The sequence below is a fragment of the Lates calcarifer genome, linkage group LG8 (assembly GCF_001640805.2).
Source record: "Lates calcarifer isolate ASB-BC8 linkage group LG8, TLL_Latcal_v3, whole genome shotgun sequence".
Classification (NCBI taxonomy): domain Eukaryota; kingdom Metazoa; phylum Chordata; class Actinopteri; family Centropomidae; genus Lates; species Lates calcarifer.
Genome location: NC_066840.1, coordinates 12,105,962 through 12,121,577, shown reverse-complemented (window position 1 = coordinate 12,121,577; position 15,616 = coordinate 12,105,962). Strand labels below are relative to the sequence as shown.

General features: G+C 41.9%; 2 protein-coding genes across 21 annotated transcripts in view; both read right to left on the bottom strand.

Annotated features, from left to right (window-relative positions):
* The window catches only part of LOC108885477 (protocadherin gamma-C5), a 161,672-nt gene that overhangs the window by 76,043 nt on the left and 70,013 nt on the right, over nt 1–15,616 (bottom strand). For 5 of the 20 annotated variants that reach the window (XM_051072361.1, XM_051072356.1, XM_051072368.1 and 2 more), the window contains one exon: nt 7,816–7,968. The exons of 12 other annotated variants lie outside the window; for them this stretch is intronic. In XM_051072361.1, coding sequence (XP_050928318.1) covers nt 7,816–7,968 — 153 coding nt within the window. Of the gene's footprint in view, nt 1–1,433; nt 4,076–7,815; nt 7,969–12,278; nt 14,758–15,616 lie in introns of those variants that run through there. 3 more of the 20 variants (XM_051072380.1, XM_051072372.1, XM_051072360.1) reach the window with 3 other exon arrangements.
* LOC108885509 (protocadherin beta-1-like) lies at nt 5,834–7,799 on the bottom strand. The gene has a single exon (XM_018679878.2). It carries the CDS (start codon nt 7,080–7,082, stop codon nt 5,856–5,858), a length of 1,227 nt encoding a protein of 408 aa, XP_018535394.2. The 5' UTR covers nt 7,083–7,799; the 3' UTR covers nt 5,834–5,855.

Genomic DNA, 15,616 nt, shown 5'->3' with positions numbered 1-15,616 from the left:
CATTTGAGCCTTTGTCTGCATCAGAAGCACTGACCTTTGTAACGAGTGTTTCTATCACGGAGTTTTCTGTAATGCTTGCTTTATAAACGGCTTTACTAAAGACAGGGGCATTGTCGTTTACATCCAACACAGTCACATGAATTTGCATTGTTCCTGTCATTTGTGGCTCTCCCCCATCCTCCGCTGTCAAAACTAATGATATATGTTCTTGTTTCTCTCGGTCCAACGGTTTTTGTAAAATCATTTCTACCTTTTTGCTTCCATCGGACTGAGAATGTAGTTTAAGCGCAAAATTCTCACTCGGCTTTAAAATGTATCTTTGAAGGCCATTCAGTCCGATATCAGTGTCAATCGCTTTCTCTAGCAAGAACTTAGAGCCGATGACTGCAGACTCGCTTATTTCAAATCGTCTCTCCTCCTTTTGGAAAACTGGAGGGTTGTCATTAATATCGGTAATTTCTACCGTAACTGGGAATAATTCTAATGGGTTCTCTAACGTTATTTGAAAATGCAAAGCACAAGGCGTTGTCTGTCTGCAGAGTGCTTCGCGGTCTATTTTTTCTTTAATAAGGAGGACTCCTCTTTCTCTGTTCAGCTCAATATACTGAGCACTGTCTCCCGTATAAACACGAGCTTTACCCGACTTAAGCCTTTTGACATCTAAACCTAAATCTTGTGCTATGTTACCGACCAAAGAGCCTTTTGACATTTCCTCCGGAATTGAGTAGCTGACCTGCCCGTTCACAGAACTCAGGCAGAATATGGAGATTAACAACAATACTTGCCGTTCCATTGTTCTGTCCGATACCTCTGTCGCACAACAGATGCCGTGTGTTAGTCCGTTTTAGGCGTAAGGTTTCGTCACGTGTAAATTAAAAAGTCAAGAGAAATATGTTTTTAATCCACACATTTAAAACGCAGAATTCCGGCTCAAGATGTTCGTGGATATTATGGTCTGATCTCCGAAGTGTGCATTCTACATCTGAGCCTGCACCTCAGTATTCTGTCAGAACGATGACTGGGAGGATGTGTTACAAAAGCGGTTGTCAACTGCAACACACTGGGCAACAGCGGCCCGATGAGTTCAAATTGTGAAAGTACATGAGAAAAACAGCAACATCAAATCAAAAAATACTACATTCAGAGAACGAATAATTAAAACTTGTCAGATTAAAAACCATAAAAAAATAAAAGAAATCCTATCAAAGTTTTAGAAGACATTCCGTTTTATGAAATAGGAATTAAAATACTGGATAAGAGAAGCTACTGAACACAAGAGAGTAAACATGCAGAGGTAAGGAATAATGTGGAACTGTGCTTTCATTGTCGCTGTCCAAGGTGCTGTAATTTTGTACAAATGACACCTTTTAACTATCTTATCAGTCTAATACTGCCTGAAATCATTTAATAGAAATTAAACCCATATGACCAACCTCTAGAGGAGAGTCTGGTTCATCCAGGATGTTCTTTTCACTCTGTATCCGCTGCATCGTCCCTGTAGAACTGGGGTCCATTATCAACACGTTCTGACTACCAGCTCTGCCGAACTTACAGTCACTCTTTCTGGAGTCAGTCGTCCTGCACACCTCGTAATTGTACACGTGTTGGAGAGTCCCTGTCCCCAAAGTGTCTGAGTAACGTGGTGGATAATATGGAATCACAGGGAGATTGGAGTGATACAGGATGCGAGACTGTCTCCATCTGTAGATTTTCACTGATATAATAACCACTAAACACGTGATGAAGAGGAAGGAAACTACAGCCAGAGCCAACACTAAGTAAAAAGTCAGGTTGTCATTGTACTCCTTGTCCTGGGTAAAGTCAGTGAACTCCGACAGCACTTCAGGGAAGCTGTCCGCCACCGCCACGTTAACAATGACTGTAGCTGATCGAGAGGGCTGCCCGTTGTCCTCCACTGTAACAGTCAGTCTTTGTTTCACTGCATCTTTATCAGTCACTTGGCGGATAGTTCTTATTTCTCCATTCTGTAAGCCCACTTCAAACAGCGCCCTGTCTGTGGCTTTCTGCAGTTTATAGGAGAGCCAGGCATTCTGTCCAGAGTCCACATCAACAGCCACCACTTTAGTGACCAGATAGCCCACATCTGCTGAACGAGGAACCATTTCAGCCACCAGAGAGCCACCAGTCTGGACTGGGTACAGAACCTGAGGAGGGTTGTCGTTCTGGTCTTGAATCAGTATTTTCACAGTCGCGTTGCTACTGAGTGGAGGAGAGCCTCCATCATGAGCTTTGACGCGGAACTGGAAATCTTTGATCTGTTCGTAGTCAAAAGAGCGCACTGCATGGATGACTCCACTATCAGCACTAACGGACACATATGAGGAGACTGGCACTCCGTTAACAGAGGAGTCCTCCAGTATGTAAGAAACACGGGCATTCTGGTTCCAGTCAGCGTCTCTGGCTCTCACTGTGAATATAGAGAGACCTGGTGTGTTGTTTTCTACAATGTAGGCTTCATATGAGCTCCTCTCAAAGACAGGAGCGTTGTCATTGACATCAGAGATCTGTAAGGTAAGAGTGACGCTGCTGGAGAGGGAGGGGACTCCCTCATCAGAGCAGGTCACAGTTATATTATATTGGGACGCAGCCTCTCTATCCAAAGCTACCTCGGTAAGTAAACTATAAAATCCATTCATTGTGTTTTGTATTTTGAAAGGAATATCATCATTAATATGACACTTCACCTCTCCATTCCTCTCCGAGTCAGGGTCATTTACGCTTAGCATGGCAATAACAGTATTTTCAGGAGAGTCTTCTGAAATAGTGTCTGACTTGGAAAGTATTTTCAACTGAGGGCTGTTGTCATTGACATCAATGATATCAATTAGGATCTTACTGGAATCAGAGAGTCCACCATTATCTACAGCCTCGATATCAATTTGGAAGAGCTTCGCTTTTTCATAATCTATCTCGCCGATTAAGATAACCTCTCCAGTTTTTCTATTGATCTGAAACAGATCGGTTAAACGACGCTTGCTATTTGATATTGCGTATGATATTTCTCCATTAGAGCCTCCATCTTTGTCAGATGCACTAACAGTAATAACACTGGTTCGTTTTGGAGAATTCTCAGTTAATGATGCCTTGTATACGGACTTAGTGAAAACTGGTGCGTTGTCATTTACATCTAACACATTAACAGTTATCTGCATGGTACCTGACATACGCGGCTGTCCGCCATCCAGAGCGGTTAATAACAATGATATCTGCTCCTGTTGCTCTCGATCTAGAGGCTTCTGTAGAACCATCTCAATCTTTTTATTTCCGTCTGCTTGATTCTCTAGTTTCAATGCAAAGTTGTTTGTTGGATTAAGCGAATAGCTTTGGAGACCATTTGTTCCAATATCAGCATCGATAGCTTTCTCAAGTACAAATTTAGACCCAATAACTGCAGACTCGCTGATTTCAAAATGTTTCTCGCTCGATGCAAAGCTGGGAGCATTGTCGTTTATGTCTGTGATTTCTATTGTTATGCGAAACAATTCCATCGGATTTTCCAGAATCATCTGTAAGTGTAAAGCACAGGGCGTCGTTTCTCCGCACAAAGTCTCTCTGTCTATTCTCTCTTTGATGAGGAGGACTCCCCTCTCTCTGTTCAGCTCGATATATTCCGCACTGTCTCCCGAATGAATACGAGCTCTACCCGATTTGAGCCTTTTAGAATCTAAACCTAAATCCTGGGCCACATTACAGACTAATGAACCTTTCTCCATTTCCTCGGGAATGGAGTAGCTGACCTGCCCGAACACTGAGGTAACAGAGAGAACCAAGATGAACAACAGTACTTGCCGTCTCATTATGTTGTCGGGGTATTCCTGTGTCCTTTTAATAAAACTGTAATCCATATGAATGTCCTTAAAATTCCGTTCCTGGCTCAAGCAAACTCTCAACAAAAACAGCAGCTTTCCATGTCCGCGAGCAGTTTTCTATTTAAACAAGGGCAAGCGGTTGATGCCTGTTTTATTGTCTACCATGTCACAATCTCAGGGGGAGGTACAGTTGCCAGCCCTATCGAAGACTGCCACACTCTGGCCAATAGCGGCCCTTTCTGTTCATTACACCAAACAGCAAATGTTGGGATAAGGGAAATGAAAATGTTATTGATTATGGAAAGCCAAAGAAAAAGGCATTATTATTATTATTATTATTATTATTATTATTATTATTATTATTATTATTTAGTAGTAGCAGTAGACCAGTATTTGGCTAGTCGCAGCAAGATCTTGGTTTGCGGCAGTGATATGACTGTATAAATACAGAGTATATCCTAATTGAGAGTTGATTGTTCAATAAGGATAAAATTAAAGTAAGAAGACCAAAAACTACACCTTAACAGATATCACTTCTATTAACTAGTGTAGCTCTTTGTAATCTAAGGTAATAATAAAAAAGGTTTTGTATCAGATAGAAACAAAAAATATGTCACTTAAGTAATGCACAATGATATCATGATTCCACCAGTGCTGTATGCATGCATTTTCTCACAATAGTAGTAGGATACATGTACATGGCATGTACAGAAACCAAGCGATCATTGCTTCTTTACCAACTCTGTCTCTGTCTCAGGTGATGAAATTGATTAGGTCAATTTTACGTTGAAAAAGAAGTAGATTGCACGGCATAGGGACTAAATAAATGCAAAAGAATAACAATTAAATTAATGTAACAGTCTAACCTCTAGAGGAGTGTCTGGTTCATCCAGGATGCTCTTTTCACTCTGTATCCGCTGCATCGTCCCTGTAGAACTGGGGTCCATTATCAGCACGTTCTGACTACCAGCTCTGCCGAACTTACAGTCACTCTTTCTGGAGTCAGTCGTCCTGCACACCTCGTAATTGTACACGTGTTGGAGAGTCCCTGTCCCCAAAGTGTCTGAGTAACGTGGTGGATAATATGGAATCACAGGGAGATTGGAGTGATACAGGATGCGAGACTGTCTCCATCTGTAGATTTTCACTGATATAATAACAACTAAACACGTGATGAAGAGGAAGGAAACGACAGCCAGAGCCAACACTAAGTAAAAAGTCAGGTTGTCATTGTACTCCTTGTCCTGGGTAAAGTCAGTGAACTCCGACAGCACTTCAGGGAAACTGTCAGCCACCGCCACGTTAACAATGACTGTAGCTGATCGAGAGGGCTGCCCGTTGTCCTCCACTGTAACAGTCAGTCTTTGTTTCACTGCATCTTTATCAGTCACTTGGTGGATAGTTCTTATTTCTCCATTCTGTAAGCCCACTTCAAACAGCGCCCTGTCTGTGGCTTTCTGCAGTTTATAGGAGAGCCAGGCATTCTGTCCAGAGTCCACATCAACAGCCACCACTTTAGTCACCAGATAGCCCACATCTGCTGAACGAGGCACCATTTCAGCCACCAGAGAGCCACCAGTCTGGACTGGGTACAGAACCTGAGGAGGGTTGTCGTTCTGGTCCTGGATCAGGATTTTCACAGTCACGTTGCTACTGAGTGGAGGAGATCCTCCATCCTGAGCTTTGACGCGGAACTGGAAATCTTTGATCTGCTCGTAGTCAAAAGAGCGCACTGCATGGATGACTCCACTATCAGCACTAACGGACACATATGAGGAGACTGGCACTCCGTTAACAGAGGAGTCCTCCAGTATGTAAGAAACACGGGCATTCTGGTTCCAGTCAGCGTCTCTGGCTCTCACTGTGAATACAGAGAGACCTGGTGTGTTGTTTTCTACAATGTAGGCCTCATATGAGCTCATCTCAAAGACAGGAGCGTTGTCATTGACATCAGAGATCTGTAAGGTGAGAGTGACGCTGCTGGAGAGGGAGGGGACTCCCTCATCAGAGCAGGTCACAGTTACATTATATTGAGAAGCGATCTCTCTGTCCAAAGCGACCTCTGTAACTAAAGTATAAAATCCATTTAATGTAGTTTGTATTTTGAAAGGGAATATTTTCGTCTATATTACACTCTACTTTTCCATTATTCTCTGAATCTGGATCGTTTATACTTAACATAGCAATAACAGTATTTGGGGGCGAGTCCTCTAATATGGATTCTGATTTAGAAACAATGTTTATGTGAGGATTGTTGTCATTTATATCAATTACATCAACTATCACTTTGGTGGAATCAGATAGACCCCCGCTGTCTACAACTTCAATATCGATTTGATAAATGTTGGCTTTTTCATAATCTATTTCACCGTTAAGGGTGATTTCACCACTTTTCGAGTCAATCCTAAACAGTTCATATAAAAGACGTTTGCTGGGAGATATAAGATATGATAGCTCTCCGTTCGAGCCAATATCTTTATCAGATGCACTTACAGTCGTTATACTGGTGCCTTTTGGAGAATTTTCAAGTATTTTTGCTCTGTATAGTGGTTTAGCGAATGTAGGTGCGTTGTCGTTCACATCTAGTACGTTGACAAATATCTGCATTGTCCCTGACATCTGCGGCTCTCCTCCATCTATAGCTGTTAGTAATAGTGAAATGTATTCCTGCTTTTCTCGATCTAGTGGCTTCTGTAACACCATCTCTACCTTTTTATTTCCGTCTGCCTGGTTTTCTAGTTTTAATAGAAAGTTATCAGTTGGAGTAAGTGTGTATTTTTGCAAGCCATTCATCCCAATGTCAGAATCAATAGCTTTCTCTAATACGAATTTCGATCCTACAACAGCAGACTCGCTAATTTCAAACCGTTTTTCTGCATTTGTAAAACTGGGAGTATTATCGTTTATATCTGTAATCTCCACTGTAACACGAAACAGTTCCATTGGATTTTCCAGAATCAACTGGAAATGTAAAGCACAAGGCGTCGTCTCTCCACATAAAGCCTCTCTGTCTATCCTCTCTTGAACGAGGAGGACTCCCCTTTCTATATTCAGTCCGATATATTCTACACCGGCTCCAGTATAGACGCGAGCTTTACCTGATTTCAGCCTATTAAGATCTAGACCTAGATCATGCGCTATATTACCAACTACAGACCCTTTGGTCATTTCTTCGGGAATGGAGTAGCTGACCTGGCCGAGCACGTAGCTGATAAACAGGACCAAGAGAAACAACACTACTTGCCGTCTCATTGTTCAGCCCAACGTCGTTTCGTTCCCTGTACAATCAAAAGAAAAGCATTCCCACTGCAGTCAATGCGAAGTTATAGCAAAGATAACAAAAATACGTCCACAATCCAACTGTAGAAAGATAAGCAATGTATCCAGTTACACCATTTTTCGCAGTGTTCCTTGTGAGCACGGACTATGCATTCTGTCTTTCTCTCATTGTGTCCAACGTATCGACTCGAAGGGGCAGGACACAGAGAAAAAATAACATCTAGTTACAATGTAACTCGCTTGCCAACAGCGACCCTCTGAGTTGACAATACAAATTACAACAAATAATATCAAAGAGTACAGTTCAGTGCAAAGTCACACTATTGCTCAAGCGGAACTAAATCCATAGTAAATTCGGTCGTTGATTTAATGTACTTTAATGTCCCAAAAATAAATACCTTAATAATACCGTGTTCAAGTGTTTTTGTAATATATTTCAATGCTGAAGTGTTTCTTAAGTTACAGTTGATATGAATAAAAGAGATTGAGCCGAGACAGAAACCTCCCCCCACAATACATTCACTGGAGTTAGTCATGTGTGTCGCTGTCCGTGGTGCTGAATATGAATGCTGTAACGTTAACGAAACTTCTCAGGCGTTCCTGAATCCTGCTGAAAGCTACCGCTTATGAAATAAACGCACCAATACTCTGATATTGATTTGCATGAAAATAGAATTTAAAAAAGTTATAGTTAAAGTTTTCTAACCTCTAAAGGAGAGTCTGGTTCATCCAGGATGCTCTTTTCACTCTGTATCCGCTGCATCGTCCCTGTAGAACTGGGGTCCATTATCAACACGTTCTGACTACCAGCTCTGCCGAACTTACAGTCACTCTTTCTGGAGTCAGTCGTCCTGCACACCTCATAATTGTACACGTGTTGGAGAGTCCCTGTCCCCAAAGTGTCTGAGTAACGTGGAGGATAATATGGAATCACAGGGAGATTGGAGTGATACAGGATGCGAGACTGTCTCCATCTGTAGATTTTCACTGATATAATAACCACTAAACACGTGATGAAGAGGAAGGAAACTACAGCCAGAGCCAACACTAAGTAAAAAGTCAGGTTGTCATTGTACTCCTTGTCCTGGGTAAAGTCAGTGAACTCCGACAGCACTTCAGGGAAGCTGTCCGCCACCGCCACGTTAACAATAACTGTAGCTGAACGAGAGGGCTGCCCGTTGTCCTCCACTATAACAGTCAGTCTTTGTTTCACTGCATCTTTATCAGTCACTTGGCGGATAGTTCTTATTTCTCCATTCTGTAAGCCCACTTCAAACAGCGCCCTGTCTGTGGCTTTCTGCAGTTTATAGGAGAGCCAGGCATTCTGTCCAGAGTCCACATCAACAGCCACCACTTTAGTCACCAGATAGCCCACATCTGCTGAACGAGGCACCATTTCAGCCACCAGAGAGCCACCAGTCTGGACTGGGTACAGAACCTGAGGAGGGTTGTCGTTCTGGTCCTGGATCAGTATTTTAACAGTCACGTTGCTACTGAGTGGAGGAGAGCCTCCATCCTGAGCTTTGACGCGGAACTGGAAATCTTTGATCTGCTCGTAGTCAAAAGAGCGCACTGCATGGATGACTCCACTATCAGCACTAACGGACACATATGAGGAGACTGGCACTCCAACAGAGGAGTCCTCCAGTATGTAAGAAACACGGGCATTCTGGTTCCAGTCAGCGTCTCTGGCTCTCACTGTGAATATAGAGAGACCTGGTGTGTTGTTTTCTACAATGTAGGCCTCATATGAGCTCCTCTCAAAGACAGGAGCGTTGTCATTGACATCAGAGATCTGTAAGGTGAGAGTGACGCTGCTGGAGAGGGAGGGGACTCCCTCATCAGAGCAGGTCACAGTTATATTATATTGGGACGCAGCCTCTCTGTCCAATTCACTATCGGTTACTAGGCTAAAGAATTTCTTAGACGTGGTTTTCATCAGAAATGGCATGTGTTCTTCGATATGACATGTGACTTTTCCATTTTCTCCAGAGTCAGGATCTTGAACATTAAATATAGTTACCACAGTCCCTGGCCTAGAATTTTCTGATATTGAATTCGTTTTAGACATGATATTAATGGATGGGTAATTGTCGTTCGTATCGGTCACTTCAACAATAATTTTACACGAATCTGTCAGTCCTCCATCATCACTAGCTTGCACATGTATTTCATAGTGCTGTGACTTTTCATAATCCAGGTTTCCAGTTAAAGATACCACACCACTGTCCTCATCAATTTTAAACATGACAGGGACATCATCTAACGTGTTTGTTATTGAATAGGACACTTTTCCACTGGAACCTTCATCTGCGTCCACAGCACTAACTGTATTCAAAATTGTGCCCTTTGGAGCAGTCTCCACTATAGTAACCTTATATAATTCCTGTGTAAATACTGGGGCATTGTCATTAGCGTCTAACACAGAAATTTCTACTCGCATTGTTCCTGACAGCTGAGGATCACCACCATCAGTAGCTGTGAGTGTTAAAGAGAGGTGCTCTTGCGTCTCTCTGTCTAGTTGTTTTTGCAAAACCATCTCCACCTTTTTACTCCCATCTTGCTGATTTTGGAGTTTTAAATTGAAGTTGTCTGTAGGTTTTAGCGAATAACTCTGCAATCCATTAACACCGACATCTAGATCCATAGCTCTTTCTAGCACAAATTTCGCTCCAATCACAGCTGACTCACTAATCCTAAATTTCATCTCATCCTTTTTGAAGCTTGGCGCATTATCGTTAATATCATTAATTTCGACTGTAACGATGTAGAATTCAATCGGTTCCTCCAGTGTAATTTGAAAATGTAAAGCGCAAGGTGTTGTCTGTCCGCACAGCGCCTCTCTGTCGATTCTCTCTTTAACAAGCAGCGCTCCTCTGTCTTTATCCAGCTCAATGTATTCTGTATTGTCCTCTGTATAAATGCGTGCTTTACCTGCCTTCAGTCTTTTCACGTCTAATCCTAAATCCTGCGCGATGTTACCAACTAGAGAGCCTTTTGTCATTTCCTCGGGAACGGAGTAGGTGACCTGCCCGAACACTGAGCTCAGGGAAAAAATCGAGACAAACAACAGTACTTGCCGTCTCATTGTTCTGACCCTTTTACCCTCGACAAATCCTGGAGATGTGAAGAGTGTTGTACTCCAATGCGGCAAGGTTCCTCTGTCACAAAGTGTTCCAGAGGAATATTGGTTATCTCCGTGTTTCTTTAATCCGAAATAAATGAATCACAGCGCGGATATGTCTGGGCTTCTGCAACGACGCCTGTGTGCTGTGTGTGTCTCTTCCTCTGTTTAATATAACAAAATGAAAGGGGAGGGTTCTACGTTGGTCAACAGCGGCCCTGAGAGTCCAAAGACTTGCACTGCAGGAAACAACACTGTGCAGTATAAGGTGCAGTATGAAGAAATAAATAGGACTTGCAGTCTTTATATAAGTAATAGATCTCTCTGCCTTATTTTATATAATTAAGAGGATAATTCAATGACAATGACATTTTGTAGAAATAAATGGATTGAGAGTCCAGTTGCTGGGGCTAGTGTGTACTTTCTTATTTTAGTTATTTAGTACTGGAAAGCCAGAGGCTTTGTTGAGTTACTCAGCAATAGTAAAATCTTAAAATATTATCTAGGAAATAAATATTAACTTAATAGTCCTTTTTAAAACGAAGTAATGGATCAAACAAGTTATTACCTTTCCACATGGAAATTGGAGAAAAAAAGGTACCATTAGACCATGGTTAATAACTTATATTATCTGTAATTAATAACCTTTTTGTAAGTTAAGATGATAAAATGATCACTGGGAAGAAACATCCTATAGGCTGTCATTCAGCAGGTCAGAAAACAAATTTTGCAGATGGAGCTCCTCCTGGTAATAACAGTTTTGTCAGCAATGACTGTTACCAAGCTGATCAGTTAGGAAACTAAACATGTTTGCCTGAACTTGTTGTTTACTACAGAGATGGACCACAAGACAACTTTTCATTGTAAATGCACCCACACATACTCTATTTTCTGTCCACCTTACATTTAAACAGACAAAATAATAGATGTTTACTTACTATTTCCTACTTAACTTTTCACAGAGTTGAACTATAATTCAAAGTAACTTACTATTCTACATTTGTAATCATTTTGTTTAAATAGTTCCAGAAAAAAATAGTTCTTTGATAAAGTTCGAGCAGGAATTCAGATGGAGTGAATTATTTTGCTTCACTGAGATTTATGTGGATACTGAACAGCAGCAGAGCCAGGTGGACTGTAATAACAGCAGATCTCAGCAAGCTTACTATGAACCTTTTGGAATGGGTGAGTCTTTGCTAATGACTAATGACAACATGAGGTGGATAATGCAGACAAGACAGCAAGGGTGATGCTAATGGCAACAAATTTTCACCGATTCTATTCACCACACAAGTAAAGCCAGTTCAACCTTCTGCTAGTTGGATTCTTGGCCCTAAAAACAGGAACAGGGACACTGCAGACCTCATTACAGACTTCTTATCCAGCCAATCTTTAGCAATAAAAAACAGTATTTTCCAGATAATATGCCATGGGTTCTAATAACATAAAAATTAAGAATAATGGAAAGAAACTTTTAAATTATACATTTGCAGTTATTTTGGAAAAGTGTTCTGGAAAGGGGCACTGTAAAGATGTGTTTTGGAGTGACTGGGCATAATTTTTCACCTGTTACACTGGCGTCTCTGTTGTCCCTCTATGAGTAGGACTCTCCATGACTCGGGCGCTGAATGTACAATAATAGTATAGGGCAGAACTAATGAGTTTGATTACAAATTATAGCAGAATGTTGCAGTTATAAAGTAAGTTTCCTTTTTTTTTACAAACCATTATATTACTAATTCAAAAGGAAAGATATTTTCAGATTAATAAAGGCTTTTGGAAATCCCAGTAGTATTGATCACAATGTTTTAAAATTTTAGTTGTCAGTCAAATAAAATATGCACTTCATTTGCACAAGAATGAAAAATGTGTTATTGTTGTAGTTTTCTAACCTCTAGAGGAGAGTCTGGTTCATCCAGGATGCTTTTTTCACTCTGTATCCGCTGCATCGTCCCTGTAGAACTGGGGTCCATTATCAGCACATTCTGACTACCAGCTCTGCCGAACTTACAGTCACTCTTTCTGGAGTCAGTCGTCCTGCACACCTCGTAATTGTACACGTGTTGGAGAGTCCCTGTCCCCAAAGTGTCTGAGTAACGTGGAGGATAATATGGAATCACAGGGAGATTGGAGTGATACAGGATGCGAGACTGTCTCCATCTGTAGATTTTCACTGATATAATAACCACTAAACACGTGATGAAGAGGAAGGAAACTACAGCCAGAGCCAACACTAAGTAAAAAGTCAGGTTGTCATTGTATTCCTTGTCCTGTGTAAAGTCAGTGAACTCCGACAGCACTTCAGGGAAGCTGTCCGCCACCGCCACGTTAACAATGACTGTAGCTGAACGAGAGGGCTGCCCGTTGTCCTCCACTATGACAGTCAGTCTTTGTTTCACTGCATCTTTATCAGTCACTTGGCGGATAGTTCTTATTTCTCCATTCTGTAAGCCCACTTCAAACAGCGCCCTGTCTGTGGCTTTCTGCAGCTTATAGGAGAGCCAGGCATTCTGCCCAGAGTCCACATCAACAGCCACCACTTTAGTCACCAGATAGCCCACATCTGCTGAACGAGGCACCATTTCAGCCACCAGAGAGCCACCAGTCTGGACTGGGTACAGAACCTGAGGAGGGTTGTCGTTCTGGTCCTGGATCAGGATTTTAACAGTCACATTGCTACTGAGTGGAGGAGAGCCTCCATCCTGAGCTTTGACGTGAAACTGGAAATCTTTGATCTGCTCGTAGTCAAAAGAGCGCACTGCATGGATGACTCCACTATCAGCACTAACGGACACATATGAGGAGACTGGCACTCCGTTAACAGAGGAGTCCTCCAGTATGTAAGAAACACGGGCATTCTGGTTCCAGTCAGCGTCTCTGGCTCTCACTGTGAATATAGAGAGACCTGGTGTGTTGTTTTCTACAATGTAGGCCTCATATGAGCTCCTCTCAAAGACAGGAGCATTGTCATTGACATCAGAGATCTGTAAGGTGAGAGTGACGCTGCTGGAGAGGGTGGGGACTCCCTCATCAGAGCAGGTCACAGTTATATTATACTCAGAGGCCCTCTCTCTGTCTAATTCACTGTCTGTCACTAAGCTATAGAAATCATTTGAAGAAGTGGTTATAGTAAATGGTACATTGCCATTTATTCTGCAGTTCACTTGACCATTATTACCTGAGTCTGGGTCAAGGACACTGAAGATAACTATGACTGTATGTTGGGGAGAGTCCTCTGGGATTGAATCAGATTTGGAGAGTATACTGATCACAGGCTTATTATCGTTAATATCAATAACATCAACTATAATCTTACTAGAATCAGAAAGACCACCACTGTCTTTAGCCTCAATATCAATTTGGTAATACTTCGCTTTTTCAAAGTCGACTTCACCCACTAATATTACTTCGCCGTTTTCATTTATTGTAAATATATCAGACACACTGTCCATAGTGGTCGACACAGAATAAGAAACCTCCCCATTTGATCCTTTATCTGCATCAGAAGCACTCACTGTTGTCAGAGTTGTTCCTTTCTGAGAATTTTCCGCTATGGCCGCCTTGTAAACCGACTGCGTAAAAACAGGAGCATTATCGTTTGCATCGAGCACGGTCACATAAATCTTTACTGTACCAGACATCTGAGGTTCTCCTCCATCTACAGCTGTTAACAACAATGATATTTGTTCCTCTTTCTCTCGATCCAGCGGCTTGTGTAAAACCATTTCGACCTTTTTATTTCCATCTGCCTGACTCTGCATTTTTAGCACAAAATTATCCGTAGGTTTCAAGCTGTAATTTTTGAGGCCATTTAGGCCAATGTCTGCATCGACCGCTCTCTCTAATACAAATTTTGATCCCGTGACCGCGGATTCGCTAATTTCAAAACGTTTCTCGTCATTTTTAAAACTAGGACTATTGTCGTTGATGTCAGTAATCTCTACGGTTATTCGAAAAAGTTCCATCGGATTTTCTAGAATAATTTGCAAATGTAAAGCACAAGGCGTCGTCTGTCTGCAGAGCGACTCTCTGTCGATTCTCTCTTTCACGAGGAGGACTCCTCTTTCTCTACTCAGCTCGATGTATTCTGCACTATCGCCAGTAAATAAACGGGCTTTACCTGACTTCAATCTTTTCACATCCAACCCTAAATCCCGTGCTATGTTGCCCACTACAGAGCCTTTTGACATTTCCTCTGGAATAGAGTAGCTGACCTGTCCGATAGCTGAACCAAGAGAGAGGATCAAGATGAAAAACAGTACTTGCCGTCTCATTGTTCTATTCACAGTCTACGTTGCGCCACAACAAAACGGTATACACTCAGATTTTCGACAAAATTATCCCAACGTGAAAACAAATAAAGGACTGACGATATAATCCACAAATTTTGAAAGAGAACCTATCTGATTTTCATGTCCGTCCCGTGGGTTATCTGTCTGCGAACAGTGCTTTCTCCCCTTTTCTTTCTCTGAAATACCGACATGACATGGGAGGATCTGCTCCAGATCCTGTCGACAACTGCAACACGTTGACCAACAGCGGCCCACCGAGTTCAAGGAATGAAATTACAAGAAAAGTAAAGCTATTATCAGCTGAAATAGATTAGGAATTTGCGTTATTGCTATGATGAGAAAACAATTTAAGAAATTATCAAAAATGTGGGCTCCGACCCTCCAAACATCATAAACATATAAATGGCATGTACTTATAGCCAAACAATAAAACTTATTAAGAATAACCTACACAAGAGAAAGCAGATTATTCCAAATGTGTGACATGAAATAAGAGAGCAAGAGAGGTACTGCAGGTAGTGCACTTACATGGTGCTGCCTCTGTCCGAGGTGCTGAAATTGAATTGTGAGTAGGCAGACACACATTCAACATGAAACTCTGACACGAGCAAAGGGGAAAGTTGCTAACCTCTAGAGGAGAGTCTGGTTCATCCAGGATGCTCTTTTCACTCTGTATCCGCTGCATCGTCCCTGTAGAACTGGGGTCCATTATCAACACGTTCTGACTACCAGTTCTGCCGAACTTACAGTCACTCTTTCTGGAGTCAGTCGTCCTACACACCTCGTAATTGTACACGTGTTGGAGAGTCCCTGTCCCCAAAGTGTCAGAGTAACGTGGTGGATAATATGGAATCACAGGGAGATTGGAGTGATACATGATGCGAGACTGTCTCCATCTGTAGATTTTCACTGATATAATAACCACTAAACACGTGATGAAGAGGAAGGAAACTACAGCCAGAGCCAACACTAAGTAAAAAGTCAGGTTGTCATTGTACTCCTTGTCCTGGGTAAAGTCAGTGAACTCCGACAGAACTTCAGGGAAGCTGTCCGCCACCGCCACGTTAACAATGACTGTAGCTGAACGAGAG

Bases quoted from the DNA above. Each gene is read 5' to 3' on its own strand.
- LOC108885509 (XM_018679878.2), bottom strand. From the start codon at position 7,082: ATGAGACGGCAAGTAGTGTTGTTTCTCTTGGTCCTGTTTATCAGCTAC.